The 27,897-nt window shown below is 46.1% G+C and overlaps 1 protein-coding gene across 4 annotated transcripts in view; it reads left to right on the top strand.

The window, feature by feature from the left end:
• Positions 1-12,891, top strand: part of RAB19 (RAB19, member RAS oncogene family) — a 13,623-nt gene extending 732 nt beyond the window's left edge. For all 4 annotated transcript variants that reach the window (XM_040643934.1, XM_008697350.2, XM_008697349.2 and 1 more), the window contains 4 exons: positions 1,737-1,960; positions 4,217-4,400; positions 11,460-11,777; positions 12,230-12,891. In XM_040643934.1, coding sequence (XP_040499868.1) covers positions 1,760-1,960; positions 4,217-4,400; positions 11,460-11,728 — 654 coding nt within the window. In that variant the 5' untranslated portion in view covers positions 1,737-1,759 and the 3' untranslated portion in view covers positions 11,729-11,777; positions 12,230-12,891. The remainder of the gene's footprint in view (positions 1-1,736; positions 1,961-4,216; positions 4,401-11,459; positions 11,778-12,229) is intronic.
• The last annotated feature ends 15,006 nt before the right edge of the window (positions 12,892-27,897 follow it).

Genomic DNA, 27,897 nt, shown 5'->3' with positions numbered 1-27,897 from the left:
CCCCGGAGGACTGACTTGGGGCAGGGGGAAGGTGGAAGATCCCCGCTCGAGTTACAGTGATATGACACCGGAAGTGGAATGGCCTCCTTTATTTGAGAAGCCAGAAGGGAAAAACTGGTTTCATTGTGTCTTTCGTCTGCTGGGTCATTTGCCATAGGTGATTTCAGAGGCGTCCAGGAGAGGCACGGGAGCTTTCCGCATCCATTTAAAGCTCAGGGTTTGCACGTACAGGATTATGAGTCTGTGTGCTTTTTAATTTGTGTGATGATACAGACGTGTCCTTTTCTGACTTTTAGAGAAAACCAAAAAATAAAACTGGAAGAAATGGAGAAGGGTGTCATAAGGCAGGAGCAATGTGAAGCATGTCAAATTTAATCATCAAATGGTTTAAGTTTTCATGTATTTTTATGGAACATTGGATGAGGAGACCCAACACAACATCATGTGAAGAACAGTTGAAAGGCCCAGGGATATTTGCCTTGAGGGGATATGTTTGCTGCCTCAGATTTCTGATGGGCTGTCATGTGGAATAGGAATCTGCCAAGTCCTGGCACAGCCCGAGGGGCAACAGATGGAAACCCCAGGGAGATAGAGTTCAACCCCATGTAAGTTAGAGTTGGACATGCCAAATGGATTTTTGCAGGAGGTAGTGAGTTCCCTGTGATCAAAGATATCAAAGTACAGGTACATATTGAAGCAGAAATGCTGAGGTGGGAATAGTTTCAGGGGAGTGATTGTGTCCATCAGTGCTCCCCAAACCTGGATGGTCTTCAGAATCACCTGGGGAGTGTGTGCTTGTGTGTGTGTGTGTGTGTGTGTGTGTGTGTCTTTAAATATATTTGGCAGATCTTGGGTGGGCTCTAGCCATATATTTTTCTAATTCTCTCCTCCAGATAGTTGTGACATAATCAGTTAGTTTGGAAAACACTGGCATTAGAAACTTTAAGTTATTTCCCAGCCTACAGTAAAATATGCCATAAACACTTGAAGACCATAGTTTTCATTTTGGGTTTTTTTTTTTAAGTTTATTTATTTTTTAAGTGATTTCTACACCCAACGTGGGGCTTGAACTCATGACCCTGAGATCAAGAGTCACGTGCTCTATTGACTGAGCCAGCCAGGCGCTCCCCACAGTTTTCATCTTGAATACTGAAATCGCAATTTCCTGGTCAAGAAAATCAGAAGAAAAAGGCCATATCACTCTTCCCCAAACTGACTTGTCTGTCACATCTTGTTGGTCCTTGTTGCTGGTTGCCTGGATGGTCTGTCTTCCGTAGTTGGGAGTTTTCCTCCCCGTGAGAAGTGGAGCTAGGATGACAACAAGGCATGTCCCCCAGCTGCTGAGTGGCAGGTGAAACACTCCTGTAGTCGTTTCCTGCCATCCTCCTGCTCTGGGCACTTGACAGAGCGTGGGACACTTCCTTGCCTCGATGACTAAGATTTCAGTCAATGCCTTCATCTTCGAATGTCACTTGTGTGCTGGGTCCAACAGAGAATGGCAGTTCAACCTCTTCATTTTAAAGTAATGCCAACCCACGTAGGCCAGGTGTGGTCGTGTGGGGACAGCTCCCTTGTACCTGACCAGGAATATCCTTCTTCCACAAGAATGCAAGTACTATGAATAACCTACCTTTCTCTTGTCCTGTCCTACATCCCGAGTGCCTAGAACGGTGCCTGGATCCTGATAGGACCGTGCCTAGCTCACTAAAAAGATGCTGGATTCCTTTTCTTCCTAGGTCCACTCTAGGTGGCAGGAGCCATGCAATTCTCCAGCTCATCCAGGGCAGCAGATGAGAATTTTGACTATTTGTTCAAGATTATCCTCATTGGGGATTCCAATGTGGGGAAGACGTGTGTGGTGCAGCATTTCAAATCTGGCGTCTACACAGAGGCACAGCAGAACACGATTGGGGTGGACTTCACTGTGCGCTCCCTCGATATCGATGGCAAGAAAGTGAAGGTCAGAAAGACACGGGATTGGCTCCTCCTCTCTTACCTAGAATTCTTTTCTTCTTTTTTTTTTAAGATTTTATTTATTTATTTGACAGAGAGAGAAACAGCCAGCGAGAGAGGGAACACAAGCAGGGGGAGTGGGAGAGGAAGAAGCAGACTCCCAGCGGAGGAGCCTGATGTGGGGCTCGATCCCATAACACCGGGATCATGTCCTGAGCCGAAGGCAGACACTTAACGACTGTGCCACCCAGGCGCCCCCCTTAGCTAGAGTTCTTAACACCAAAACACATGCCTAAGGAATAAGATCTAAATATAAAACATGAAATCATAAGAATACCAGAAAAAAGATCATTGGAATATTGATCTTTATCATTGTGGAATGGGGAAATCAGCCTTTTTTCTTAAAGATTTTATTTACTTATTTGAAAGAGAGAGAGAGCATGCACAATCGGGGGAGAGGTGGGGGGAGGCAGAGAGAGGGGGAGAGGGACAAGCGGACTCTGTGCTGAGTGCAGAGCCCAATGCAGAGCTGATCCCAGGACCCTGAGATCATGACCCAGGCCAAAATCAGACACTTAACTGACTGAGCCACCCAGATGCCCTAGGATATCAGCCTTTTAAGACAAGAACCCAGAAGCCATAAAGGAAAAAATTGCTCAATCATAAGTACCTGAAGGCCAAATTTATACATCTCTATATAATGATACAAAGGTCAAATTTCTACAGCCACAAAAATACAATAAACAAAGTCAAAACATGAATGACAAACTGGAAAGAAATATTTGCAAATATGGAACTGACAAAATGTGAAAGGGGCCCCAATAAATATCTAAGAAAAAGACTAACAGCCAAATACAAAAAGTAGGCAGTCCACAGATTGGACACAATTGCTATTTCATAAATTTGGTAAGAATTAGCTCAGAAATTTATGTCAAGATATAAAGGGGCCCATTCTCGCTCATAATTTTAAAAGTGCAAATTCGAATAACAGTGAGAGATTTTACCCATTTGATTAGAAAAGAGATCAGAAAGTGTTGGTGAAAATGTAAAGCACGATCATGCTTGGGATCTTGATTAAATAAAAACAACAGTAAAAAGGACATTTTGGAGACAATCAAGAAAATTTTAACGTATTAGATGACACCAAAGAGTTATTGGAAAGCTGACTAGCAGTGATCGTGGCATTGTACTTATGTAAGGAAATGCCCAGTTTTGATACAAATGAAATGACATGAAGTCTAGAATTCACTTAAAAATAACAACCCAAAGAAATCAACAGAAGGGGCTAAATGAAGCAAGAGTGGTGAAATCTTGGGGTGCCTGGGTGTCTCAGTCAGGTTAGCATCTGCCTTTGGCTCGGGTCATGGTCTGAGGGTCCTGGGATTGAGCCCCGCATCGGGCTCCTGCTCCATGGGGAGCCTGCTTCTCCCTCTCCCGTTCTCCCTGCTTGTGCTTTCTCTCTCTCTATCAAATAAATAAATAAATAAAATCTTTTAAAAAATAAAAATAAAAAAATATTAAAAAGAGTGGTGAAATCTTGATAATTATTGCGTCTGGATAATGGCTATATGAGGGTTCCTTGTTTTATTCTCTCTAGTTTGGGGTACATTTGCATTTTTCTTTAAAAAGCACATTTTATAGGGGTGCCTGGCTGGCTCAGTCAGTAGAGCATGTGACTCTTGATCTCAGGGTCATGAATACAAGCCCCACATTGGGTGCCGAGCTTAACTTAATGGAATAATTAATTAATTAATAGTACTAATAATTAAATAATTCGTGCATTTATAAATAGTGTGAGAGAGTGAACAAACGGGTACCCTCAGACGCGGTGGGAGGGTGTGCAACTGGGTGCTCCGGAGTGGGACGGTCACTGAGAAGTTATTATTGTAAGGACACTCCAAAGCAGACACAGCTGAGTGGTCCTTTAAAATCAGACCGGTTCAGCCAATGCTATCACCTTGAGTGGGATCAACGAGCAGGTCCAAAAGGTTAACACCAAAATCTAGACAAAGGGATGACGGAAGTATAAAGGTCAAGAATATCAGTGTCCCTTAGGTGGTGGGTCCCAAACCTGAAAGCTTATCCAACTCACCCTAAGGAGCAAAGAGAAACACGGATCCCTGAGCCCCACTCCTGACCTACTGAATTTGGGTATCTTGAAGTGAGACCCAGGAAGCTGCCTTTTGCAGACGACTTAGGTGAGCAAGGTCCCATCAGGCGCCGGAACTGCTGATGCGGACCCCCCTTTCCTGCCCTTTTCCAGATGCAAGTGTGGGACACGGCAGGCCAGGAGCGTTTCCGGACCATCACTCAGAGCTACTACCGCAGTGCCCACGCCGCCATCATCGCCTACGACCTCACCCGACAGTCCACCTTCGAGTCTGTTCCTCACTGGATCCACGAGATAGAAAAATACGGAGCAGCGAACTTGGTCATCATGCTGATTGGTATGGCGTTTTCAAAGCATTTACCTTTTCTTTCCTGGTCCCCTCTGCAGATGCTCGGCTTTTTGTGCGTTTCTGATGGCAAGGGAACGTGAAATCGTAAAGTGCAGGTGTTGGACGGGACCTCAAAAAGTGGCCACAAAACTCCTATCGGATTCACTTGAGAATGGGGGTGGGGGGGAGGGATGTGAACTTGTTAATAATACAGATTCCAAAGACCCACCCTAGAGGTGTCTCATCCCGGAGATGGGGCCCGGGCTTCTCGATGAAGGCATCATGCCCCAACTGATTTGATGCAAATGTGTGTAGACCACACAGGAAATACCCTGTAGGCTGAGGTTCACAGTATCAGGTGGTTCCAAATCCCCAAGGGAGCCATTCAGAGGCATGGACCCACACCCGTGAATGACTCCTTACACCTGCTAGGATCTTAAGCAAATCCTAACGACAAACCACCATTGAAATTAACAGCAACTTCAGCGACACAAAGGAAATGGCCTAATGTGAGCGGTCCTATTGTACGTTCAGAAGGTGTAACATTTCCATCCCTTCTCTGTAGTTTCAGTTTTGCAAACAGAGCTGCCTTTTCCTTCCTCCTATGAACACAACTATTAACTAAGTGGCTGCTTCATTTCGGCAAGATGGTTTAGGCCCTTGCTACTCAAAATGTGGTCCGTGGGCCAGCAGCATCAGCCGGAGTTTGTGCAAAGTGCAAGATCTCAGGCTGCATCCCAGACTTCCTGAATCAGAATCTTCATTTTAAGAGGATCTTAAGGAGATTCACGGGCAAATGGAAGTTTGCACAGCACAAGTCTAGACAGCTAGCTGGGAGATTGAGAAAGACCTAAACACACCATATTTAATGGCTGATTCATTCTCTGGCAAGCATGTTCTAGCTCTGTGGCCAGTCACCCTATGAGCCTTAATTCCTGATCTATAAGATGTGACTAATACTTAATGGGTTGTGGTAAAAATGTAATGAGATACTGTATATAAATTGCTTAGCAGTGCCTGGCACCAAGTTAGTGTTTAATAAACTGTAGGATGTGTTCTAGAAAGTTTGTTTGAGGAACTGTCCCATCTATGTTCCAAATAATTCAGGGCTTATGGTGAGGGTGCAAGTTCCTAGGACCTAGGAAAAGCCAGCAATCGAGCCCCAGCCAGAGCAGGAGACACAGTGGAGCCAGCCTGCTCCCCCCCCCCCCCCCCCCGCCCTGGCCCCTGCCACGGACAGGCAGGACCTGTGCATTCTCCTTCAGGGCCGGGCTCTGGTAACCAGCCTCCTTGGTCTGTATCGTGCACCTGTTTCCCCTCTCTCGGACCTGCTTCTCACATCTTACTCATGCAATCTCTCAAAACATCACCCCCCACCTGCTCCTGCCATAAACCTCCTCATTCTCTCAGGATCTGCATGCTCACAAAGGAATCCCATTGCCCCGTTCCTTCTTTTCATGGCAAAGGCTGCTGGCCAACCCGAGGACAGGCAGGTGTGGGGCAAGGTGACTACCTGAGATTAAGAGCTGGGCCCCGATGGTGAAGGTACTCACAGAATGCAAAGCCTGGCCAAGGGTGGGCCCTAGAAGAGGCCGATGGCACGTGTTCTTAGCACATCTAGCCCACTCGTTATTACTGCCATGATTCCAGAAAGGGCGTTTTGCTTCACAGTTCGGCTCCTGTCTTATGCACAGACTTGGAGAGAATGCTGCTTTGGAACTCATGCCGCTCCCCCTAACTTGAGAAACAAAGTCATTCTAAGAGCCTAGAGCGTGCTCCCTCCTTCCTGCTACCTCAGATCAAAAGCCCCAGATTCCACAGGCTGCTGCCAAAGCAGATGCCCCTCCCCCCTTTCCGTCCCCTCGTTTTCTCAGAGGGGCTTGGCCCACATGGCGGAAACCAGGGAGGAGAGATTAGTGAGGCCTCCCCACAGAGGGCACCTCATCTCTTTGGGAGGAGCGAGATGGCTCTCTCTATAGCTTCTCACCCAAAGGCCCCCTTTGGGACCAGAAACCTTTGTAATTGGACTTCTGATACAAAGGACACTTCCACAAGCAGAGTTCAGAGTGAGAGAAATAAGCACTGACCCCAAAAAGAGCCGAATTTCTTCCCCAACAACCACTTCTGGGAAGCACGAAGGAGGATGCTCCCCGAGGTGTCCCGCATCCTTCAGGACAGCTGCTCCCTGACGGAGCAGAGCGCCCCCCCTTGGGGTGTGAGGACCAGGGGCAGTGCTAGATGCTGGTGACAGGTGACACTAAACAGCTTAGCCAACTCCAGGTACAATTCTGAGCCCTCTGAGTCACTGCATTTAACTGGACTTTGGAGTCAGACGGATTGGGGTTCAAATCTCCCTCTCTGCCCCTCCCCTCTGAACTTGGGCTCTTTACTCTCTCTAAATTTCTGTCTCATCTATGAGACTGACACCTGCTTCGGGTGTACTGTTGAGTTGAATGGATATATAGGAAGCACCTGGCACAGTGCTAGGACCCCCCCCCAATAAGGGGAAGCCATTATTTCCTGGTGGAGCAAAGATGACGCTCCGCTGTGCTAGACAGAGGGGCTCAGGGCCCACAGGGTAGAGCAGAGCTGACGGGGAAGGACATCCATGACCTCCAGGGTGGAAGGAAACCCCACCAGGGGTAGCTCCCAGAGAAAGGACACACAAGGGTGGAAAACGTGCATCTCACTGAGGGGAATGAAGCCGTTCTAATCACACTCAAAGTTTCCCCAGGAAGGTGGACTGGATCTCTTTTCCATTAAATTCGGGTGCTTCCCACAATGAAGTAGTTCTTCCTCAGGGCCTGGAAGCCTGCAAGGCAAAGCTGCATGCCCCCCGGGCCCCTTCCCTTCTGAGCTATCTTTGGAAGACAACACCCTTTCTCCAACCTCCGGGGCTGTCCTGGCCTCCCTCGAGAGCTCTACCCCCAGCACCCTCCCTAACTACTACTAGTTCCTCTGCTGCAGACACAGATGGGGCACAGGAGGGGGTAACATGCTAAGATGGGGGCGCCTACGTGGCTCAGTCGGTTAAGCCTCTGCCTTCGGCTCAGGTCATGATTCCAGGGTTCCTGGGATGGAGCCCAGCGACAGCCTCCCTGCTCAGCAGTGAGTCTATTTCTCCCTCTCCCTCTCCCCCTCCCAACTCGTGCTTGCACGCGCTTGCTCTCTCTCTCTCTCTCTCTCTCACTCTATCTCAAATAAATAAATAAAATCTTTTTAAAATGCTAAGATGTTGCAGGATTTCCAGGAATCTCACAGCTGTTGTGGTATTTATACCCTAGTCTGTCATTCCTCGCAACCGTCTCTGCCCCACTTTGTAACTGGTTCTAGAAATGTCCCCAGAGATGGTCAGGATGTGTCAGTTTATGACGTGTCCAGTCCCAAGGACTGACACAATGGGTCTTCCTGTTTTTGTCTCCATGGCCTCCTCACCTTAATCTAGAAAAGTCAACTGTGCTGTTCCCTCACAGAAGTGTCCTCGCCCCCACTCTTATCTTCCTTCCTGTTTCCACATTTCTTCACACAAGTGTCTCTCTCACAAGGTTACCGCAGCCTCTCACAGTCACACAAATGTCAAAGAGATGATTGTGCACCGATCCGTACTGCCCCTCCTCTCTGGCCATTTACCAGAAGACCAGCCCCTCGGTAGTGTCCCTCTGTTTAAAATCCTTGTTGGCCCCCCCCATTGCTGTCAAGATAGCGTACAAATTCCTGAGCACAACCTACAAGGAACCTGCTTTCCTCCTGGAGAAGGCTGGCTCTTACCTTTTCCTCATCCCTTCTGCGGTTGGTGACCTCCGAGCTGTGGGTACTCTCCATCAGAGGGAGAGGTCAGGAGCCAACTTCACGTTCCTAACTTCCCTCGGGACCTACTATTTCAGGCAAACCTTCCACTTCAAGTGCTGTTGTATTCCCAGGTCCACGGTCTCTCAGCAAAAACTTTGTGCCTAAAGTGTCAGCCTTCAGAATTTGCCGGATCTTAGAAGAATGCATTCAATGTTACGTAACACCCTCAGTCGGTCTGGGCCAACACCCCAAGCTCAAATGCATCCTTATTTATGCAGTGCAGTGAAACGGGTGACATAGTCACACAAAGCAGGTTGAAGAAAAACTTCAAATGCCAGTGTAAGGCAGATTTTACTGTCAGAGGAATTGCCAAATACCCTTAGGGATTTCTGAGGTTTTTGGATTTGGGAACTGTGGACAAGGGATTATACACCTGTACTAACAACTCTTACCATTCGCCTGGTCCTTGGCCTGTATTATTTCATGGCCTGTCTCGGATCAGAAAATTCTGGTACAGTAGTTGAACTGTCTGTGTGTCTGTCTTGTCTCCCTAAAGAGCTGAGGAACTCCTCCCTTCGGGGCAGGAACATCTCTCTGGGTGCCGAACACATAGCCCTTAGCACGCAAGGACTCGGATCACAAGTGGCAAACACACGGTTTCTTTTGCTTCCACCAGGTGTCCCGGCTCATCCTGACGCGTGCAGCCCCCAGCTGTGGAGAGGCTGGGCACTGGACAGTTGATGGCGGGTGGGGCAGGTTAGGGGAGCAGGTCATTAAAGGCAGAACCCAGCACTCACAGCTCAAAGTAAGGGACGCAAGGAGCAGACCAGACTCCCAGCTTAGGGACTCCCACTCCTACAGCATCACTTCCCCCACCAAGAGCCTCTCACACCTGCCTTCCAGAAGCACAGCTGTGCCCTGAGCTTCGACCTCACGGGCTATAAATATGCATGCAGCTGTCTTGAAGATATGTACCTGAGTTAGTTTCCAGTGGCTGCTGTGACAAATTACCATAAACTGAGCAGCTTAAATCACGGGACAGTGTTCGCTCCCAATTCTGGAGGCCAGAAATCTGAAGTCAGTATCACTGGGCCAAAATCAAGGCATCTGCAGGGCCACACCACTCTGGGGGCTCTAGGGGAGTACCTGTTCTTTACCTCTCCTGTGGCCGTGACGTCCAGTGTGTACGTCCCTCTTCACCTCACCTCCTCTGTGTGTGTAAAGTCTCCCCCTGGCCCACTCAGCCGGATACATGTGGCTGTATCGGGGCCCATCCATCTAATCCAGGATCCTCTCCACATCTCAAGATTCTTAATAACATCTGCAAAGACCCTCTTTCCACATAAGGTAACATTTAGTTTCCAGGGATCAGAACCTGGTATCTTTGGGAGTCAGTTTTCAGTCCACCACCGTAAAAGTGGGTAGGCATCTCAGACTGAACACCATTTTAAGAATGGTTCCTTTAGCCCTGAGCCAACGTTGCCTGACAGAGGGCTGGAAGCCTGCAGTCTGCAGCCTGGGTCTGCATTAGTGAGCCCTACTTAAGCCTACTTTAAAAATAAAATAAAATAAAAAGATTTTATTTTTAAGTAATCTCTATACCCAACATGTGGCTCGAATTTACGATCCTGAGATCAAGAGGGTCCCATGCTCTACCAACTGAGCCAGCCAGGCACCCCTGAATAGACATTTTTTTAAAAGATTTTATTTATTTATTTATTTATTTATTTATTTATTTATTTATTTATTTGAGAGAGATTGAGCATGAGTGGAGGGAGGAGCAGAGGGACAAGTAGACTCCACGCAAATCAAGGAGCCTGACGTGGGGGCTTGATCCCACACCCTGAGACCATGACCCAAGCTAAAATCAAGAGTTGGCCACTTAACCAATTGAGCCACCCAGGCACCTCCTGAATAGACATTTTTAATTTCAGTTTATGTCAATCCATCAATTTTACATGCACACACATGCAAAGGAGTGCACCATATCACTGGGGGAACCTGCGTAAGTTCTGTGGGATGTACCAATGTTTATTTCCGGGCTTTGACGTCGGACTATCACTGCCCAAGAGGTTACCAACAGGGAAACTGGGTGAACGGTACGCTAGACCTCCCTGAAGGACCTCCTTCAACAACCCGTGAGTCTATAATTGTTTCAAAATTAAAAGCTTTCAAGGTTTTCATGGTGGGGAGGGTTAATTATGGGGGAAAGGATCTAAGAAGGCTCCTTTATGGGAAAAAACAAGTTGAGAAACACCGGTCTGGCCCGTCTTAATTACGGTAGCTTTGTAATAAATCCTGATGTCTGGTAGAACAAATCTTGTAGGGAAGCAATTTTACCTTTTGATTCCTGCCTCAGAGAAATCCAAGTCCAACGACTGGATGAATGTAGGGTTGAAGTGGAGAAGCAAAAGAGATGAGTCACTCTTCCTTCTCTAAGGATGCTCAGGGGTGCCTGGGCGGCTCAGTCAGTTAAGCGTCTGCCCTCGGCTCAGGTCATGATCCCAGGGTCCTGGGATCGAGCCCAGCATTGGGCTCCCTGCGCCGTGGAGAGCCTGCTTATCCCTCTACCTGTCATTTCCCCTACTTGTGCGCACTCTCTCTCTGTGTCAAATAAATAAATAAATTAAATTAAATAATTTTTTAAAAATTATAACCATGCTCATAAAACCCCTCACGGAACTTTCTGGGGTAATAGGGAATGTTCTGTATCCTGAAGGGAATGATGGTTACAGAGCATATATGTTGGTCAGAATTCATGAACTGCACATTATTGTATTTAAGTCATGGCTAAATCCTGCATATTCATTCCATACGTTCAACTGGCAAATCCCATCACGATTTCCTCAGCTAGCCCGGGCCCCATCCCACAGTACCCAAACCTTTGTGCTTTGGAAAAGAGAGCAGAAAGAGAAACAAGATTTGAAGGAAGAAGAGAGAAGACCGAGACACTCCCTGTGGCACAGTCTTTACCGTGTTAGACTTGGAAGGAAGGACCGTCTCTCCCTAGAACACAGAGGCTCCACCTGTCCGTGCTAATAAAACACGGCCTCCATTTCTCACAGCTCCTCAAGATCTCATTTAACAGTGAATTAAGACCGTGGCTCTGTTTCCATCCATCCGTGGTTTCATTTTCAGTAAATCTGCCCACAACAGCTGTTTAGGAATGAATCATGCCTACATACTGTCGAACTAAAATGTTTCTTGTAAAGGTTCACTAAAAACCAAAAAAACCAAACAGATTCAATTCCTCCTTCTTTGCTTCTCTCTCGCTCCCAGGAAATAAATGCGACCTGTGGGAAAAACGGCATGTCCTGTTTGAGGATGCCTGCACCCTGGCCGAGAAGTACGGCCTCCTTGCTGTTTTAGAAACATCTGCCAAGGAGTCTAAGAACATAGATGAGGTCTTCATGCTGATGGCCAGGGAGCTGATCGCCCGCAACAGCCTGCACTTATTTGGGGAGAGCGCCCTGAACAGCCTGGCCCCGGATTCTAGGCCGGTCCTTGTGGCCCAGGGTCCGAGGGAGAAGACCCACTGCGCGTGCTGAGATTCTCAAGGCCAGTTGCGGCCACCGGATGCCATGTCTGACGCTGAAGGTAACTGGATACCCTGCTGTTTGCCCCGAAGCCTCTCGGACCAAAGCACAGACTTGCCGCTGGTCCTCACCCCTTCCCACCTGGATGGGGAGCACTTTGCCTCCATTCACACCAGAGACCAGACCTGCTGACTGAGTAAAGCCACACCACTGTTTCTCTTGGTTCTGCTTCGGACTTGAGGCGCAGGGGTAGGAAGGACAAGGTCTGCTCTACTTTATCCTTCCACTTTGTCTCCTCAACCCTTCAGCCGTTTTCTACTGAATTTTGCTTCTCGCTTGAAGAAGAGGGTAGTGAAGGAAAGAATAAAGGAGGGATATCAAGAGAGGGGAGAGGATGTTTAGAACATTCCAGTGCTGTTTCAAGGAGCTCGGGCAGGGAGCGATGGGGAAGAAAAGCCTGCAGTGATAAACCAGAATGCTGTTAACTTCTGCTTCCTCATGTTCACACCTCAGGTCTTTAGTTTGGGGAGCAAAGCCTTTGACATCAAGACCATAAATACTGTCTTGCCAAATGGTCAAGAGCCATGTGATGGAGAAAGAATTGGATCTCACTCTATCCTAGCTGGGCTGATGTGACCACCCTCCTTGAATGTGGGAGATGCCAACAATGTGCTTCTAAAATACCAGATTATCTGCTGGATGAAAACTCACTTTGGAATTGAAATTCAGTTGGCTTATAGATGAACGTCAAGCCAATACTGACCTCGCTGTGTGGACCCCATGCGTGCCCTGTACCTGCCAGAACCTTTGGATAATAAACATTGTTTTTTCCAAGTTCCCTGATGGTTGTTGCTGGGGCACATCTTGTAATGATAGTAAGAACCACAAGGGCTGGTCCAGCTGCAACAATGGCTCCGAACCAGGAAAGGTCCATGGGGACTCACCTCAGCTGAAACCACACAAAACAGATAGCCACTAACCATGTGTGGCTCTTGAGTACTTGAAATGTGGCTAATTCGAATGAGATAAGCTCTAAGTGTAAAATACACACCAGACTTCGAGCACTTAGTACAAAAAAAAAAAGGAGTGTAAAGTATCTTACAATAATTTTATATTGATTACATTTTGAAATATTTTAGATACACTAGGTTAAATAAACATACTATCCATTTTCACCTGTTTCTTTTTACTTTTTTAAATGTGGCTACGAGGGGCACCTGGATGGCTCAGTCGGTTAAGCATCTGCCTTTGGCTCAAGTCACGATCCCAGGGTCCTGGGATGGAGCCCTACATCGGACTCCCTGCTCATCGGGGAATCTGCTTCTCCCTCTCCCCCTACTGTCCCCCTGCTTGTGCTCCCTTGCTCTGTCAAATAAATAAATAAATAAGTAAATAAAGTCTTTAAAAATAAATACATAAATAAACGTGGGCTACAAGAAAAATTTAAACTACATATGCGGTTCACACCATACATCTATCAAACAGTACAATAAAGCAACACTTCTCCAAGTGTAGTTTGCCAACCAGACGTATGAGTGGCCAGGGGATGCTTGTTACAGATTCTTGAGCCCTGTGACTGACTGACGGAATCAGAATCTTTTCAGAAATCCACACTCAGCCAAGCTTGCCGGGCGATTGTTCCCCACACTGAAACTTTCAAATTGCTACTGTATAGAGGTTGGGGGGGTGAGGTTAGGAGGAATATCATAGAGAATTAATAACATTTTAATTCATTTCACTATGTATTTGTTGTTGAAATAAACCACGTACCTTAAGGAAACAGGAGGGAAATCTAGTTCCCTGCCAGAGAGAATACATGCATCGGAGTGGATTGACCTCTTTCCTCTCCATGTTATTGTTCTAAAGGAAGGGTGAGGCACCTCAGAATCCCACGGGCACATCAGGAGTACATCCGTACTGAGCCACTGCATGATTTTCTGAGGAGGCAAGAAGCAGATGGTCATCAAGAAGGGTAAGGAAAATTGAGTAGGTCAGGGGAGAGAGTGAGCAAAGAAGAAAGAGGCCAAGCAAAATAGAAAATAACGTCTCACAAAAATTTTCCTTCATTTCTGTGCACATCCGTCTCAACATTCTGGAAACCTCATCAGCTTCTTGGGTTCTGCACTCTGAGGATTGGATGGAGTTTAAAGATTCCTATCAACAGGGTACACGTGTGAGAACCTGAACACCAGCACCTGTAATTACCAAGCCTGGGCTTCTGCCGAAATAGGTCTGCTGGAAAGGGGAGTGTAGGCTTTCCTGGAGCTCAGGGCAGCCTCATAACCCGCACTGTGAAGCCAGCTCCACAGGCTTCCCTTCAGAGCTGTGCTACGGGAAGGCTGTGTGTTACCGAACTCTGGCATTTTTCTCACACCCCCCAAATTGTATAGTTGGTAACAACTGAGTTCTGAGAAAATTAAGTTTTAAAAGGGACATTTCAGATGAATAATAGGATTACAAACGTCTCAGGGGCTCCTGGGTGGCTCAGTCGTTAAGCGTCTGCCTTCCGCTCAGGGCATGATCCCAGGCTCCTGGGATCGAGCACCGCATCTGGCTTCTCTGCTCTGCTGGGAGCCTGCTTCTTCCTCTCCCACTCCCCCTGCTTGTGTTCCCTCTCTCGCTGGCTGTCTCTCTGTCTAAATAAATAAATAAATAAATAAATAAATAAATAAATCTTTAAAAAAAAAAAAAGATTGCAAACGTCTCAATATTTTGTCTGCCAATGTCAAGTACATTTCCATGTGTGAAGAAATCTTTCAGTTAATATTTCATTGTTCAGAGACAATTCCTAAATCTCTTCCCCATTCTGTTACTGAAAAGTTCCGTTAGTAATAATATTACTACAATCGTATTAATAATGGCAAACACATATAGCAATTACTATGTGCCCAGCACTGTACCACTTTATTTTTTATTTTATTTTTTTAAAGATTTTGTTTATTTATTTGACAGAGATAGAGACAGCCAGCGAGAGCGGGAACACAAGCAGGGGGAGTGGAAGAGGAAGAAGCAGGCTCATAGCGGATGAGCCTGATGTGGGGCTCGATCCCATAATGCCGGGATCATGCCCTGAGCCGAAGGCAGACGCTTAACCGCTGTGCCACCCAGGCGCCCCTGTACCACTTTATTTATACAAACTCAATGAATTCTGCCTACTATCTTTTGAAGTGGGTACTATTTATACTTCTATTTTTAAATGATGATACAAAACACAGAGGGGTTAAGGTCACACAGCTAGTAAGGGGCAAAGCCAGGATTCAAACCCAAACAATCTGGTTCCGGAGCCCTTTCTTGGCAATGAGGCTCTACTCCCCCACCAGAAAATGGCCAGTATCAGATTTGGGTTCTGTCCTATTAACCCTTCATCATCCATTAACGCCGCCCCCCCCCCCGCCCCGGCACACACAGAGAGAAAGAGAAATAAACTCGTAAGATATACTTTAAAACATACATTTCAATATCCTTCAAGTCAAGCCATGCAGCTCTCTGCAAAAGAAGCTGGAGTTGGGGGCGGGGGGGAGTCAAGTGTGGGAAGAGCCAGGGGTAGAGAAAGGTGGCCGTTGGGGGGATTAGGCTTGTCCTATCTAACCACAGGGGAATTATGGAGGAGCCGTGCCTGAATCATGCCAGGCCCAGCCTGAGTCTTCCTGCTCTTGAACAGGGATGATGTGCACACTCAGCTTTGCTCATATGCAAGGTTATTTGGGCGCCCCAAGGCCGACTAGACTGAGTTCTACCCCAGCACAAGGGGTTAGATGGGGAGGATGGGAACACATTAGTGCTCCCCGCAGGTCACTTACAAACCTCCAGGGAACATATGGAACAGGTTCAGGGATTCGTATCACCAAAGGCAATAATAGTGCCTGCTTCAATATCTGCTCAAGAGACTGTGATCAATTATTGAGCAAACATGTACAAACGCTCACAAGATTCACTTAGTTGGTTTACCATTCATCAGAATCCCGAGAGCCGCTAAGGTAGTTTTGATATCAGGCGGTTTCTTTTGCTTTTATTCTTTTTTTTTTTTTTTAAGATTTTATTTATTTATTTGACAAAGAGAGACAGCCAGCGCGAGAGGGAACACAAGCAGGGGGAGTGGGAGAGGAAGAAGCAGGCTCTTAGTGGAGGAGCCTGATGTGGGGCTCGAACCCAGAACGCTGGGATCACGCCCTGAGCCGAAGGCAGATGCTTAACCACTGCGCTACCCAGGCGCCCCTCTCTTGCGTTTATTCTTAAACATGCATTGTTTAATCTATACCCAAAAAGAATTGCCAGACTGGAAGCACTAGGAATCAGAGGTAAAGTACAAGTTAACAAGGAGCACAGAGTAGGTGATCGTTCTGTAAAATCATCCAAAGATTGCTCTCATCTGACACATAAGATGAATTTAATTATCATTACTTGATTTTACTTATCCTTTTTTTTTTAAGATTATTTATTTTTATTTTTATTTTTTTAAAGTAGGTTCCGCACCCAGTGAGGAGCCCAATGCAGGGCTCAAACACATGACCCAGAGATCAAGAGTCACACACACGCTCCACTAACTGAGCCAGCCAGGTGGCCCTAAATTTACTTACTCTTACATGGTGTATCAGGATGTCTCTAGAATTTAACAGACCAATGTTTTAAAAAAAAAAAAAAAAAAAAGGCCAACATTTAAAAGGGATCACAGAGTGATGATTGTATTCAACTAATGTTTTCACTTACTGGGAATAAAAATCATCCACACATTAATACGTTAATTTTTAGAAATGCTTGCAAATAACAGCCTGAAAACTTCTTACCTAATTTAGACACAAAATCCCAATTACAAAAGTAAAGTTTATAACATCAGTAAAACATAAAACCATTTTTTTATTTTCTTAAAAAGATTTTTATTTATTTATTTATTTGAGAGAAAGAGAATGCGTGAGCAGGGGGTGGGGGTAGGCAGAGGGAGAAGGAGAAGCAGACTCTGAGTAGGGAGCCATACACGGGGCTCAATCCTGGGACCCCGGATCATGACCTGAGTCGAAGGCAGACACTTAACCAATTGAGCCACCCAGGTGCCCCTGTTTTATTTTACTTTGTTTATTTAAAGTTTGATATTTTTATAAGTAATCTCCACATTCAACATGGGGCTCGATTTCATAACCCTGAGATCAGAAGTCACATGCTCTACTGACTGAGGCAGGCACCCCCAAAGATTTTATTTTTAAGTAATTTCTACACCCAATGTGGGGCTTGAACTTAAAACCCCGAGATCAAGAGTCATATGCTCTACTGACAGAGCCATACAGCCAGGAGCTCCAAAAAATTGTATTTTAAATAAATTTTAATATGAACTTTAAGGGGTGCCTGGGTAGCTCAGTCAGTTGGGCGTCTGCCTTCAGCTCAAGTCATGATCCTGGGGTCCTGGGATTGAACCCCATGTCGGGCTCCCCACTCAGTGGGGAGTCTGCTTCTCCCTCTCCCCCTCCCCCTCCCGTGCTCTCTCAAGTACATTTTAAAAACTCTTTAAAAAAATACACACTTTGATAATTTACCAACCAGAAGAATTTTTTCACTTTAACTGTTATTTACCATGCGGAGACATTAAAACTATTTTTTAAATCCTGAAAGGAGTTACTAAGATTATATATTACTCAGAAACAACCCAGAAAGGGATTTGTCATTTGGTGGGGCGGGGGGAGAGGAGTTTAAGTACACTGGCTTTAGAAAAGATGATTTTTTTTTCTAATGCAGCATCTTAAATCATTTTTTTGCATGCTCCATTACTGAAGAAAACATTTTAAATTACAGAAAATCTTATCAAAAGCAGGGACATCTAGGTGGCTCAGTCAGTTAAGCATCTGTCTTCGGCTCAGGTCATGACCCCAGAGTCCTGGGATTGAGTCAAAGAGTCAAAAAGTATCAAAAGCACTTGGGATCCCATGCAAAATGACTTTCCCAATATGATCTTATGCATAATCTTTTTTCTTAACATTTACTTTCTGTAACATTTCAGCACGCACAGGATTTAGGGCCCTCAAGGGGTGAATATTCTGACCTGGCCATTTACAGTATGAACCTGGCAACTCATTTCCACTTTGGGGGGTTTTAATATTCTCAACTGGAAAAGAGGCGGCTGGACCACAGAAAGGGTCTGCATCCTGGCCGTGCTTCAGACGGGCCGCAGGACTTGCTAAACATGCAGATTCCCAGGCCCCAGCCCTGGAACTATGCGTCACTAGGTCTGGACTAGCATACATAATTTGTACTTTCTAGACGTCTCTTCAGGGCCCAAGATGATTCTCACAAGCCAATTCACGAACTGGGCATGAGACTATGGCTCTCTAAGCACCGAAGCCTTAGCAGCCAGTGACCACAGAGATTTAAGGCAGACGTAGAGGTGCAAAGAAGCCCGCTATCCTCTTGGAGTTTTGCTACTCAATGCTTACCATGAGCTCAATTTAAGGGCTACTATATACTTTGTCATAGAGGATGTGGGAGTTAAAAAACAAGTATCAGAAATAATTTCCTGGTGCCTCGGTGGCACAGTCGGTTAAGCGTCTGCCTTCAGCTCAGGTCATGATCTGAGTCCTGGGATTGAGGCCCCCCATTGGGCCCCTGCTCAGCAGGGAGTCTGCTTCTTCCTCTCCTTCTGCCCCTCCCCTGCCTATGCTCTCTGTTGCTCTCTCTCAAATAAATAAAATCTTAAAAAAAAAAAATTCACGACCTAAAAGAATTCAATGTTTAGCAAACAAACTTTACGTATTCAAAGTTAAATAATGTTACACAGTTAATGGCCAGAAAAACTGGCAGAGAGTAACATGCCAGCTCCGGGGGCGGGGGGGGGGGGGACACCTGGGCTGGCTGAAGTTGGAAAATGTCTTGGAGGATTCAGGACCTCAACGGGTCCTGTGAGAGAAAGGATGAGATAGGGTAACACAGGGGCCGTGTGTGTGAACAGAAACTGGAAGGAGGCAGGAACCAGCCCAGGGTTTTGGGGATGAGGAAAACGGCTTGTGTTGGAATGTCACGGGCATATGCGAGGCAAATAGAGCCCAGAATGAAAAAGGTGATGGACTTGATCCTGCTCCTAGAGAAAGCAAAGAGTTCCTGAAGATTTTGGAAAAGGGAATTAGAGGATTCCCTTGATGGAAATACACGAAGCCAAGGGATGGAGTCAAACCCGAGGAAAGGATGGTGTTCATTTTAGGACCTGAGGGTAAGGTGAGAGGGGAAGCGTATCGAGCAAGCAGCTTGATACTGAGCAGTGCCTGATGCAAGGCCAGGACAGAGAGGAAAAGGTGGAGTCCTAAGACTGGTGATGGGCCCACTGGCCCCAGCTACTTGTGTTGTCTCCCTTGATCTCGTCCAGGAGACTAACTTCCTGTAGGGCAAGTACTGTCGTGGTGTCCACAGCACCTGACTGTACCTAGGAAAGTCCTTCAGATGTTTGTTGATGGGATGAATTTTGAGGAGTGAAGGAGGAGGGGAAAAGCCCAGGAATGGGCCTTAAGGAATGCCCATAACTAGGGGGGAGGAGAGAGGAGCTACCACACTTCAGGAGAAATCAGAACCAAGATGGTGTCAATAATGCTGCTCAAGAATGTTCTGCACATGGTTCCCAGTCCGTAGCAAAGCAAGTACAGGGAGAGCATTTAGAAACTTAGATCAATCTAGCATTGCCACAACATCCAGCTCTGTCTGTCCAATCCAATAGCAAATTTGTGATGGTACTTCGAAGGATTTTTTTTTTTTTAAAGATGTATTTATTCTACAGAGTGTGAGAGTAGGAGAGCATGCACGCATATCCATGAGGGGAGGAACGGAAGGAGAGAATCTTCAGGCAGACTCCCCAGGGAGTGCAGCCTGACTTGGGGCTTGATCTCGTGACCCCGAGATCATAACCTGAGCTGAAATCAAAACTTAATGCTCAGACGAACAGGCCAGCCAGGCTCCCCCATTTCATTTTTGTAACAATTCCTTTTTATTATTACATCACCAAAGTATTGGCCCATGGTGGACTAAAAAGGTAAAAAAAATAACAAAGACAACGAGTCCTTTACCATGAACAATTTGAGAAACATAGGTGAAAATAACACTTAAGATTGGAGAAAACAGGGGCACTTGGCTGGCTCAGTCGGTAGAGCATCCAACTCTTGACCTCGGGTTAAGTTCGAGCCCCACTTTGGGTGTAGAGATAACTTAAAAATAAAATCCTAAAAAAAAAAAAATTGGGGAAAAGTGTACCAATTGCTCTGAGAAGCCAAGGAAATGGGAGAAAATGTTCCTACAATTTCTGAATTTGGCAGGACCGTCGTCAGTGACCTTCAGCAATGTACTTTTGGGGGAATGAAGAGAATGAGGTCCACGTACACCACATGAGGCAGTCAACTTGAGTCTGGCCTCTAATCTGAAGGACCTCGGTTTGAAGCCTACTTCATAGCTTATCCACTGTGAAACCACAGGCAAATGACTTAACCTGTGTTTCCGTTTCATGGTAAATCAGAGATGCCACTTTCCTCAAATTGCTACAAGCATTAAATGAAAAGTGCTGAGTACAGGGCCCAGGCAAGTTATACGCATTCCATCAATGATAGTTACTTTATCTCATTTTTTTAAACGTTTTACATATTGAAAGAGAAAGAGCGCGAGCAGGGAGAGGAGGCGGCGGCAGGGAGAGGAGGCGGCGACAGAAGGAGAGGGAGAAGCAGACTCCCCGCTGAGCAGGGAGCCTGATGCGGGGCTCGATCCCAGGACCCTGAGATCAGAACCTGAGCGGAAGTCAGATGCTTAACTGGCTGAGCCACCCAGGAACCGTAAGGGTAGTTGTTCTAAAATCACCTGAAGTAGACACCTCTTGCTCAGGAACAGTGAAGAAGAAGAAAAACAGTTGGTACCCAGAAACAAGAATAGGCTTTTTTAATACCAGGAATACGACTTCTAAATATTTAGGCTCTGGAATTCCTCAGGGATTGTGAGTTGGTATTGCTAGTAATAATGAAAACCTGAAAATAATCCTCAACGATAGAGGGTTGTTAAAAATAATCCTATACAACTTTGATTAAGTTAACGCTATACCAACTCAGGACCCAGAGATCAAGAACCACATGCTCCACGGGCTGAACCAGCCAGGAGCCCCAAATTCTACACAACTTTTAAAGGTGTGGTAAAATTGTTCAAAGGGGAGAAAATGTTCACCATTACAATAAATTTAAAAAGTTGAAAAAAACAAGGTTAAAGGAAAAGTGTAATTCCATTGCACACACCAAAGTATACACATACACAGAGAAAAACCCATAGAAGACAGTATTCAGCAACACAAACCAAAAGGTTATTCCTGGATATACTGGCTTCCTATTACTGCATAACAAATCGCTATGTCAGTGGCTTACAACCACACACCTTTACTACCTCACCATGTCTGTAGGTCCGAAGTGCACGCACAGCTTACATGGATCCTGAGTCTCACTGGGCTGAAACAAGGGGTCATCCAGGGCTGCTGGGACTCAGGATCTTCTTCCATGCTCACTGGTTTTTGGCAGAATTCATTTCCCTGTGGATGTAGGGCTGAGGGCTTTGTTTTCCTGTCACCTCAGAAAGGCTGCCCAGTCTCTTGCCACATGGCCCCAGAGGCAATTTGTAACACGGATCTTTGCTTCAGCCAGGCAAACTGGAGAATCTCTCTTTTGACTTTCTCTTCTGCAACCAGCTGGTGAAAACTCCCTACTTTGAAAGGGCTGCCTGATTACATCAGGCCCACCCAGGATAACCTCCTTTAGCCAGTGAAAGGCTCCTGGGAGCAAGATCTCACTCAATGCTCACAGTCCCACCCATACCCAAAGGGGAGGATATTATATCCAGATGAGGGCCATGGGGATCCTCCCACAGTTCTGCCTACCACACTGGATTCTTTGGGTTATATAAAAATATAACTGTTGCATCTTTTTTTTTTTTTTTAAAGATTTGTCAGAGACAGAGGGAAAGCATATACAGGGAGAACAGCATGCAGAGAAAAGCAGGCTCCGTACTGAGAAAGAAGACCCACGCAGGACTCAATCCCAGGACCCCGGGATTATGACCCGAGCCCTAGATGCTTAACTGAGCCACTTCAATTGAAAAACATAAGTGAAAATTAAACATAAAGACTGGAGAAAATAGGAGCACTTGGCGGGCTCAGCCAGTACAGCATGCACCTTCTGACCTCAGGAGTTACCATCTGAAGACAGTGTCATTGTTGGTTTAATTTTATTTCCAAGAGCCAGTGAGCAAGGATGGGGGAAGGGGGGCAGAGAGCAAAGCAGTCTCCCCGTTGAGCAGTGAGCCCCATGCAGGGCTCCATCCGTAAGGGCTCCATCCCAGGACCCTGAGATCATGACCCAAGGCAAAGGCAGACGCTTCACCAAATGAGTCACCGAGGAGCCCCAAAAAGCAGTGTTTTATAGCTAGGTGACACAGACTCCAAATTGTGGCACCGGTGGCCCGGTAATGTGAAAGTGGCTTCAGAACAGTGATGGCCAAGGTCTCTCGGAGACAGAATTCTGGAGGTGCAGTGGCTTCAGGGGAGGACTGAGTTTCTAGTTAGGCCAGGACTAGAGAAAAACAACGGCACAATCAAAACCATGAGATACGATTGCACACCTACTAGAGAAGCTAGGTTAAGCAAGTATTGGGGATGGGGCGCCTGGGTGGCTCAGTTGTTAAGCGTCTGCCTTCAGCTCAGAGCGTGGTACCAGGGTCCTGGGATCGAGCCCTGCATCGGGCTTCATGCTCCTCTGGGACCCTGCTTCCTCCTCTCCCACTCCCCCTGCTTGTGTTCTCTCTCTCGCTGGCTGGCTGTCAAATAAAATCTTAAATAAAAAAGTATTGGTGAGGATGTGAAGAAACCGGAATCCTATACATTCTCAGGGTGTGCCACTTCGGGGAAGTTTGGTGGTTCCTCAAAATGTTAGACATAAAATTATCATGACCCAGCAATTTTACTCTTAGGTACATATACCAGAGAGATGAAAACATGTCCGCACAAGACCTTGCACCTGAGTGTTCACTGCAGCCTAATAGCCAGGACTGGGAACCCAAGTACCCAGCCACTGATGAACGGATGAACAGATGTACTAGCCATATAGTGGAACAGTCTTCTGCCAAGAGGAGGAACGAATTACCGATACATGCTACACAAACCTCAAAAACATTCCTCAAAAACATTACGTTAAGTCAAAGAAGCCAGTCACAGGCGGCCACATATGGTTCCATTTATATGAAGTGTTCAGAATAGGCAAGAGACAGCAAGCCTCTCTCTGATGTGAAAGCCACAGACCAGTGGTTGGGGGTGGGGAGACCCGGGAAGGGACGGGAAGGAATGGGAGTGACTAATTGGAATCGGGTTTCTTTTGAGGAGGATGAAAATGCTCTGGAACTAGACAGTGATGATTGCACGGAAGCCGTATTTGAACAATTGCTGAATTGCACACTTTAAAGATGCCTGATTTTAGGGGCGCCTGGGTGGCTCAGTTGCTAAGCGTCTGCCTTCAGCTCAGAGCATGATCCCAGCGTTCTGGGATCGAGCCCCGTATCAGGCTCCTCCGCTGGGAGCCTGCTTCTTCCTCTCCCACTCCCCCTGCTTGTGTTCCCTCTCTCGCTGGCTGTCTCTGTCAAATAAAGATACCCTGATTTTAAAAAAATAATGGCATGAGAAATGGGTCAAGATTGAGGATTTTCTCGTAAGTAGTCAATAGGTACAATAGCAGGCCATGAACAGCACTGCCAGAAAAAGGGAGCGAAATGGGATCAGAGTTGAACAGGCATGGCCCCCGCAGTACATACAGGTGCCAAGTCCATAAAGGGCTGACACTAGGAGCAAAAAGCAGCGGTGCTAGAAAGGGTTGAGTCTGCTAGAAACAGTGGAGTCTACAAGATGCTGCAACTCACTGAGCAGGATAAACTGGAGAAAAACGGGTTCATTAAGGATCTGGTAGAATAGCCTGGGTGGCTCTGTGGGTTATAGGGTCCTACTCTTGCATCTCCGCTAAGGTCCTGATAAGATCTGAGTGCAAGCCCCAATTTGGGCTCCATGATGGGCATGGAACCTACTTATTGGAGAGGGGGGAAAAAAAGGATCTGTTAGAATATAAATTTTAGGGCAGGATCTACCAATCTGTTCCTTCTTATGTACCAAGTAGCTAGAAGAAGTTGTGACTCAAAAACTTAAGGTTAAAAGTTAGAAGTACAGTGTATTTAACTGGATTTGGACGCTTCCTCCTCAAGAAATTATTGGAACAGTAGGAAAAATTTGTAAAATCAATGTATCACTGGGATATACCCTGATAATCATACTGGGGTTACATGACAGAAGTACTTACGGGTGTCACATGTACAATCTTCCCAAATGGATCAGCAGGGCCAGAGACAAACATTAATAAATGGTGAACCTCAAGTTGAATACACTACCATTACAGTTTTTCTGTGAGATTTGACCCAAAAAAAAAATGCTAAGGAACCAATAGGTGTATATTCCACACATGCGCATTTGGGCCAACTATACATTCCAAAGAGCTCTCCTAATTGCACACGTCCAGTCCCATAACAGTAATCAGAACAGGAATGTGTTTACTGAACAGAAAGGTACAAGACCAGAATAGCTGATTTAATATTAGAAGATCTGGAAATTAGATTAAGGAAAGGTTTGGGCCTTAAGTTGCAGGCAGGATGGTTTATTATCACTAACTTGCTTGACTACTGGTTAGTGAACACTAGAACAAGGTAAAAAATGTTTGTGGCTCTTTAAATAGTATCCTCGATGTCTGCCGTTCCCTACACTTTCAGTTGGAAATTATTTCGTAAGTTAAATCAAAACCCCACTGCATTTCCTTGACCACTTACAGATTTGTCTCTATTCCAAGGTTTTGAAGGAAATTTACAAAAACCCCAAACAGTGAAGACCCAAAGGCAGGCCCGTAGATTGCTTCCCCGACGGCGAGGGGGCAAACAGCCCTGTCCTGCCTGCTGTAGGACCTACACTTGCGGGAAGATCTCAGGCTCCTACAGGGGATCCCAGGACTAGCAGGACTACTGCTTCACAAACTACATCGTAACAAGCTGCATCTTAACAAGATCCCCACCTCCCCTCCCCCGCCTTGGTTAGCACACTACAGGATGGTTCCTACAGCACATCAGGACATCATTTACTAAAATACTGAAACTAAGAACATTTTGACATATGAAGGCAATCAGCCTTTACTGTGTTACTGACACTTGCCAAGATCTTCTTTCCTACAAGTTGTAGCTGAGATACTCAACTGGCCAGATCCTAGGGACCATCAGATGGCAGGCATGTTTGAGTGTCCAATAAAAGCTGGGGCCTTTGTGGGCCTCAGTTCCGCACAGCTGTTCCTTCAGAGGATGCCCTTTCTCCCCACCTTGGGTGAGCTTTCCCTAGCCAGGGATTAGCCAGGCCTGGGTGGCTCAGTCTGTTAAGCAGCTTGATTTTGGCTCAGGACATCTCTCTCAACTGCCATCGCAGCTAAACTGTGGGGAGGCCTGCTTGATGAGATTCTTTCTCCCTCTCTTGCTGCTCACATGCTCTGAACTTCTTAAAAAAAAAAAAAAAAAGCTCTCAGGGACAGCTGGGTGGCTCAGTTGGTTAAGCATCTGCCTTCAACTCAGATCATGGTCCCTGGAATCGAGTGCCTGCATGGGGCTCTACTGCTCCTCCGTCTGCCTATGCTCTGACAAGATCTTTAATACTCTTAATCTACACCTTGATGATAGTAATCATAAAATCATCTATAACCACTGCTGAAATCACTGTTATACCTAAAATACCGTATTAACTCAAGAAAAGGTTCACAACTGTTAAAGGATATTTCATGCCAGGCTACATTGGCAAAATAATCACTAACACCGCCCCCCCCGCCCAATCTCATCCACAATGTATGTTCATGCAAAATCTGATTTGGAGTGGAGGGGCTCTCCCCTCCCGTGTCTTAGGGAAGCAGGAGAGCATCTCCATGACAGCAAGAAGGATAGAGGCCTGTAGCAGGTGGTGCGAGAGAGTTACATGGCACCAACCACAGGAGTCTGTGGTCTGGAGAGATCACACGGACTATCTGGACAAGCATGGTTTCATCGGACCCCCCAGTGCTAGCAGTGTCTAGCAGGGACTCTACCTGTAAAAGAAATGGTTACCTTCCTCTTATTAAATGTTATCCATTAACAGCTTTAACACCAAAGGCAAGGGCCCTGGGAGACAGTGCATCTGCACCTAAGTAAAAGCAAATCCTTTTGAAGAAATAAACGTATCAGAGTCTTGAAACAAAAAATGATTTTTTAAAACAAATTGTTTTACATGACAGATTATGCTCACTGTTGGCAAAGACAGGAGTACCCAAGCCTTCTGAAGTCTATTTGATTAAAAGAAAACTAAGCACATCAGCTGGACCTGAGACGACTTGCGTAGGTGCTGCATGTTTTCAACAGTTTAACTGAGCTCTACGCCCAATGTGGGGCTTGAATTCATGACCGTAAGATCTAGGGTCGCATGCTCTATTGCTTGAGCCAGCACCAATTTAAATAAATGCTGCTGACACTTAGAGACTGTCTCCTGGGGCGCCTGAGTGGCTCAGTTAAGCATCTGCCTTCGGTTCAGGTTATAATGCCAGAGTCCTGGGACTGAGCCTCACATCTGGCTCCCTCAGTGGGGAGCCTGCTTCTCCCTCTCCTGTTCCCCCTGGTTATGCACTGTCAAATTTTTAAAATCTTTAAAAATTAAAAAAATACCAGTCTCCTAAAAAAAATTCCATTAGTAATGCTATCAATGAGTAAGGCAAAAAGCAAGTACAGTTTATTTTTCCTACTAATCATATCTACGTATCAATTTTAAACCACGCAAGTTTGTTGGTTCGAGACTAAAAAAATATTGCTAAGATATTTTAAACATCAAAAGCACCCTCTTTGGTTTTCCTTACAAAATGATGGTTTCAGCCTGAGACAGGCCGATCCACTGCGACAACAAAGATACCTTTATCCATACCCTTTACCACCTCCACCTCCAAGTCTTAGGTATTTGCTTCACGTTTTCCCAAAACATGTAAGTATCCATTCATGCTCCTGAGAGACAGAGATGGAAACATCACCTCCTGTGTGTAGTGGCAGGACAGAGGTTGCGACCAGTTTTGCACAAGAAGGGAGAATTTCACTTAAAACAGGCTAGCACACAGCTCACACGCAACGCCCAAGAACAGGGCAGCCATGCACGTCATGACTGACTGGCCACTACACCAACTTGCACTGCCTTTTCCAAGATGCAAAGGGAGCTGCTCCGGACCCAAACCTACCTCAGGTCCAGCAGTGAGCAGTTGTCATGGCCTCCCCAGACCATTCTCCCACCAGACTCGGATATGCCAACAGAACAGCTGCCAAGCCGCCGCCTGCTTCCCAGACACCAAAATGCAGAGGCTTTTGCTTTTAAGTCTCTTCCCTACTATGGCCCCTAACACTTCCACGCTGCCTCTGCGGCTATCCATCACCTGTGATCCCCCAACACGGCCTGATCCGTAGCGGCTGAAGGCAGACTCTCAACACTTCTGGAAGTGGTAGATACATGAGCTTACAGAAAGCCTACTTGTGGACCTACAGCTCTTACCAGGACTACACGCCAAGTCACAATACACAAAATTCCTAGAAATGGAAACACTGAACACTGTTAATTCCTAATACAAGTATTTTAACTTAGAATATTTTTTTAAAAGATTCCACTTATGTGTGAAAGCGAGCACATGCAGGGTAAGGGGAAGAGGGAGACGCAGATTCCTTACTCAACAGGGAGCCCAATGCTCATGACCAAGGCGGCAGGTGCTTAACAGACTGAGCCACCCAATAGCCAATACAAAAAGGTCACCACAGAATGGGTTTTATTAGAAGTATGATAGAATAATTAGGGAGAAAAAAAAGTACCCTTTCAAAACATTGTATTTTGTGACATACCTGCTATTTGTGAGTAGGAAGCAAGTTCAACTATAGCTGCGTGGCTGCAGAAAACAGGCGGTGCCTTTGGCCACTAAAGTGGGAAGGGTTAGTCCTACAAATTCTAAAATACAAGAGGTGATCCCGGCTGGTGGTTTCCCTGTTTATGGCTCAAACATTTCTCAGCAGGTTACAGGTCTTAGGAAAGCTATCACTTCTCTCAATGAAACCATATCCACATAACTGACGGAACT

Source organism: Ursus maritimus, unplaced genomic scaffold, assembly GCF_017311325.1.
Source record: "Ursus maritimus isolate PB19 unplaced genomic scaffold, ASM1731132v1 scaffold_3, whole genome shotgun sequence".
Classification (NCBI taxonomy): domain Eukaryota; kingdom Metazoa; phylum Chordata; class Mammalia; order Carnivora; family Ursidae; genus Ursus; species Ursus maritimus.
The sequence above is the reverse complement of the archived record's forward strand: the minus strand, read 5'-3'. Positions and strand labels throughout refer to the sequence as shown.